At 41.2% G+C, this 4,571-nt stretch overlaps 1 protein-coding gene across 6 annotated transcripts in view; it reads right to left on the reverse strand.

The window, feature by feature from the left end:
- NEXN (nexilin F-actin binding protein) overlaps positions 1–4,571 on the reverse strand; it is a 39,397-nt gene that overhangs the window by 12,957 nt on the left and 21,869 nt on the right. For 5 of the 6 annotated variants that reach the window (XM_015818210.1, XM_015818205.1, XM_015818211.1 and 2 more), the window contains one exon: positions 1,103–1,147. The exons of the other annotated variant lie outside the window; for it this stretch is intronic. In XM_015818210.1, coding sequence (XP_015673696.1) covers positions 1,103–1,147 — 45 coding nt within the window. The remainder of the gene's footprint in view (positions 1–1,102; positions 1,148–4,571) is intronic. 6 annotated transcript variants of the gene reach the window in all.

Here is a 4,571-nt window from a genome sequence, read left to right on the forward strand (position 1 = left end):
CCGCATAACGGTGCCTCCCACTCCCAACTCCACCAGGCGCCGCAGCATGATACCGTGGTCCACAGTATCAAAAGCAGCTGAGAGGTCCAAAAGAACTAGGACAGAGGAATAACCCCTGTCCCGGGCCCTCCAGAGATCATTCACCAGTGTGACCAATGCCGTTTCCGTGCTGTATCCCGGCCTGAAGCCCGACTGGAGCAGGTCTTACAGTATATAGTGCTTCATAGTGCTTTACAGCCCTCTCTAAGCAGTTTACAGAGTCAGCATATTACCGCCAACAATTTGAGTTCTCATTTTATCGACCTTGGAAGGCTGAGTCAACCTTGAGCAGGTCAGGATCAAACTTCTGGCAATGGGAATGCAGAGTTAGCCCGCAATACTGTATTCTAACCACTGCATCACCATGGCTCAAACTATGATTTAGAAACACGGGGGCTGGCTTCGTACAACTTGCTATATCCAAATCCAACAAACCACATTATAGTACTCAGTGTGAACCCAGTTAGTGAATGGTGGATATATAAATGAGTGAGAGATCACCTAAAGTTGTATTTGCTTAAGTTTAGCTTAGTGAATTGATTGAATCAGACATTTTGAATTTGAGCCCACTATAGACTATTTAAATATGTAACATACTGTAGCTAAAGGTGATTTTTCAATAAGGCACAGTAAAATGTAGCTTAGTATAAGATGTACATGAATAAATGTGTGTACTCCACAATCTGTATGTCACTTAATGTCAAAAAGCTGCTCACATTTAGCTAACCGCATTGCAAAATTCAATCAGAGTAGATATAATGATAACATCAATCAGAAAATAATAATACAAATAATATACAAGTATTATTACAGGTATAATATACAAGTATTATTACAGGTATAATATACAAGTATTATTACAGGTATAATATGGAAGGTTTTTAGACAGACAAAAGACAAAATTAGGGCAGAAATAATTGTGCTAACACTGTGTTCTCAGTTGTGATCTTGTGCCTTTCCTAAAATTGATCTGAAACAGAGTGCTTTTGAACATAGCCATTATTATGGTAACTAACGTGATTCAGAAATAAGTGAATGTTGCATTGTAAAGAAGTCTGATTACCTCTGATGCCGATTCAGTTCCCGAATTGTTTAATTGTTCATCAATCTATTAAATAAGAATTTTACACAATAGTTACTCTTGTTCTTTTCCCTTCACCTTTAAAAAAAGCATAAAATATTCTTGAATCTGAACAAGCAGTTTTCAAAATGTGACACTGAAAAGTGCTAATATAATGCACTTCTGCTTTCAATAAATATGTTTGATGTATGTTCATTTACATATTAATTTGTATACAATTCATGTTTTTAGAGAAAACGCAGTAAGAATATTTTCATCCCTGCTTCCATAAAACAAAACGGAATAGCTTGTAAACTACCAAGCTGAGCAGAGTCTTCCAACTTCGGACTGTGGGCCCATTCTTTTAATCGTAGGCAAGTAGCAAAAAGAAAAAGATTGGTAAGTCCCTGGTTCAAAGATTCCCAAACTTTCTCGATCCATGGCGCTCCTAGTGATTCTTAGTATGCCAAGGTGCCTTGTGAGTTTGTTGCAGTGCCCCCACATGGTGTAATGCAGAGTTTGAGAATGGTGGCCATGATGAATTTTCATAACAGCTGCTGAACTTTGAAAACCACATACTGCATAAACTTGATAATAAATTTAACTAGGTTATTTTTATTGCAAAGAATAGCATCCCTTTTCTTCCTGTCCCTATTATTTAAATATCCTTCGCAGACTAGGAAAGCATGGTTAGGGATATATTTTATTCATACAATTACAATATATATCCCAATTAATATGTTTTCTCTGTGCCAATTTTACTTTGAAAATTAATATCTAAAAACCTTTTCTTCAGTTTGTTGAATTCCACTGGCAAATAATTTCAATGCTGTGGTGTGAGCCCAAATACAGATAATAATAATAATAATAATAATAATAATAATAATAATAATAATAATAACAACAACAACAACAACAACAACAACAACAACAATAATATATGGATATTGCATATTATCTAAACTGAGCCACATGTAACACAAGTTGGTCTTGTTCTCTTATATTCTTCATCTGTTCTTCATTCTAATGTATGGTAACCTGCTCAGTATCTTTTTTGATTGTGTTAGATCTAAATCTAATGAACATAGCATTTTTTCTCTAAAGAAACTAGCATGTGATTTCACTGACAACAACTACGTCCTATGCATTTAAGATGACCCTTGGTGACATTCTTGGCTATATCACCAACATTTAGAACCTCTTAAGACATTAAGTATTATGCTTTAGGGCAGGCATGTCAAACTGCCGGCCCGTGGGTCGGATGCATCACTCTGAAACCGCACCCACCCCATTGCTGGCAATGGGGAAAAAAATCGCATGATGTCGCGTGATGTCACGTGACGTCGTGAGTTTGACATGCCTGCTTTAGGGGGACATGAAGGCTGGCTAAGTGAATGATCATTCTACAGTGATTTGTCTGATTTTAACTGATCTGTGACAGTGGACTGTTGATACATGTACTTTGTCAAATTTGAATTACTTCTCTGACTTTGGCAAAGGAAGAAAAAAAACTTTTAAGCAACATGGAACTGATTTATTTGTAACATAATTTTCTAGACCCTCTTAGTTTTAATCTGTATTATTACTTTAATAATCTTATATTCATCTATTCTTCTCTGTTAATTAGTTTAGCACTAGTTCACATTAATTTTATCAATTAATGTAAAACCATGTCATATGATCTATTACAAATGAACTATCCTAGATTTTAATTAGCAACAAATATGTGCTAGTCTCATAAAATTACTATTGAATTATACAACTGTTAATTAGCATCATTATGTGTAAAGCATCTTTATGTCTACAATAGTAATATTAAAAACTATTAAATTTCGTTTTGGTCTACTCTACAACAATGAACACAAAATATATTATAAAACAAGTACATTCCAAGAGCAGAAACTTTGTTACACTATTTATCATGAAATGAAAAATCCAAATGATTTAAATTTAATGCACCGTCCTCCCGTTTTATGTATACGTGAATCCTTAGCAGTGCTAATAACAGAGATATGAAGGGTTTGTTTATGTTGTTTATGTTTATTATATTTATATCCCGCCCTTCTCCTTGCGGACTCAGGGCGACTAACAGCCAGATAAAACAACTACAAAAATACCAAATACTACAGTTAAGAACATAATTAAAAGACAATATTAACATTTGGCCAAGTTAATTTAAAATTATTTTAAAACCCCCGCTAAAAATTTCCCCTAGGCCAGTCCTGCAAGCTGGAATAGCCATGTTTTAAGGGCACGGCGGAAGGAAGGGAGATCAGGGATCACCCTGATCTCTGGGGGTAGTTCATTCCAGAGGGTGGGAGCTCCCACCGAGAAGGCCCTCCCCCTTGGGGTCGCCAGCCAGCACTGTCTGGCTGACGGCACTCTGAGGAGACCCACTCTGTGGGAGCGTACTGGCCGATGGGAGGTAATCTGTGGCAGAAGGCGGTCTCGAAGATATCCAGGTTTGATGCCATGGAGCGCTTTAAAGATGATGATCAACACCTTGAAGCGCACCCGGAAAGCCACCGGCAGCCAGTGCAGTTCGCGCAGCAGCGGTGTTACATGGGAGCGACGAGTCCCTCCCAACACCGCCCGCGCGGCCGCATTCTGGACTAACTGGAGCCTCCGAGTGCTCCTCAAGGGGAGCCCCATGTAGAGAGCATTGCAGTAGTCCAGGCGGGAGGTGACAAGGGCATGAGTGACTGTGCGCAAGGCGTCCCGGTCCAGAAAAGGTCGCAACTGGTGGATCAGGCATACCTGATAGAACGCCCCCCTGGTCACAGCCGCCAACTGGTCTTCCAGTGTCAGCCGTGGGTCCAGGAGGACACCCAGATTGCGTACCCTTTCCGAGGGAGCCAAAGTTTCGCCCCCTATAGTCAGCGATGGAATCAGCTGACTATGCCGAGGCGCCAGTAGCCACAGCCACTCGGTCTTGGAAGGGTTGAGCCTGAGTCTGTTTCTCCCCATCCAGACCCTTACGGCCTCCAGACATCGGGTCATCACGTCAAGGGCATCATTGGGGTGGCCTGGGGTGGAAATGTACAGCTGAGTATCATCAGCGTACTGATGGAAGTCCACCCCAAAGCCACGGATGATCTCCCCCAGTGGCTTCACATAAATATTGAACAGAAGCGGAGAGAGGACCGACCCTTGTGGCACCCCACAAGTTAGGGGCTTTGGGGTCGACCTCTGTCCCCCTGCCAATATAGACTGCGTACGGTCGGTGAGGAAGGAGGAGAACCACCGCATAACAGTGCCTCCCACTCCCAACCTACCCAAACGCCGCAGCATGATACTGTGGTCCACAGTATCAAAAGCCGCTGAGAGGTCCAAAAGAACTAGGACAGAGGAATAACCCCTGTCCCGGGCCCTCCAGAGATCATTCACCAACGTGACCAATGCCGTTTCCGTGCTGTATCCCGGCCTGAAGCCCGACTGGAGAGGGTCCAGATAGACTGTTTCCTCCAGGTGC

Source organism: Protobothrops mucrosquamatus, unplaced genomic scaffold (genome assembly GCF_001527695.2).
Source record: "Protobothrops mucrosquamatus isolate PMUCROS unplaced genomic scaffold, P.Mucros_1.0 scaffold702, whole genome shotgun sequence".
NCBI classification, from domain to species: Eukaryota; Metazoa; Chordata; class Lepidosauria; order Squamata; family Viperidae; genus Protobothrops; species Protobothrops mucrosquamatus.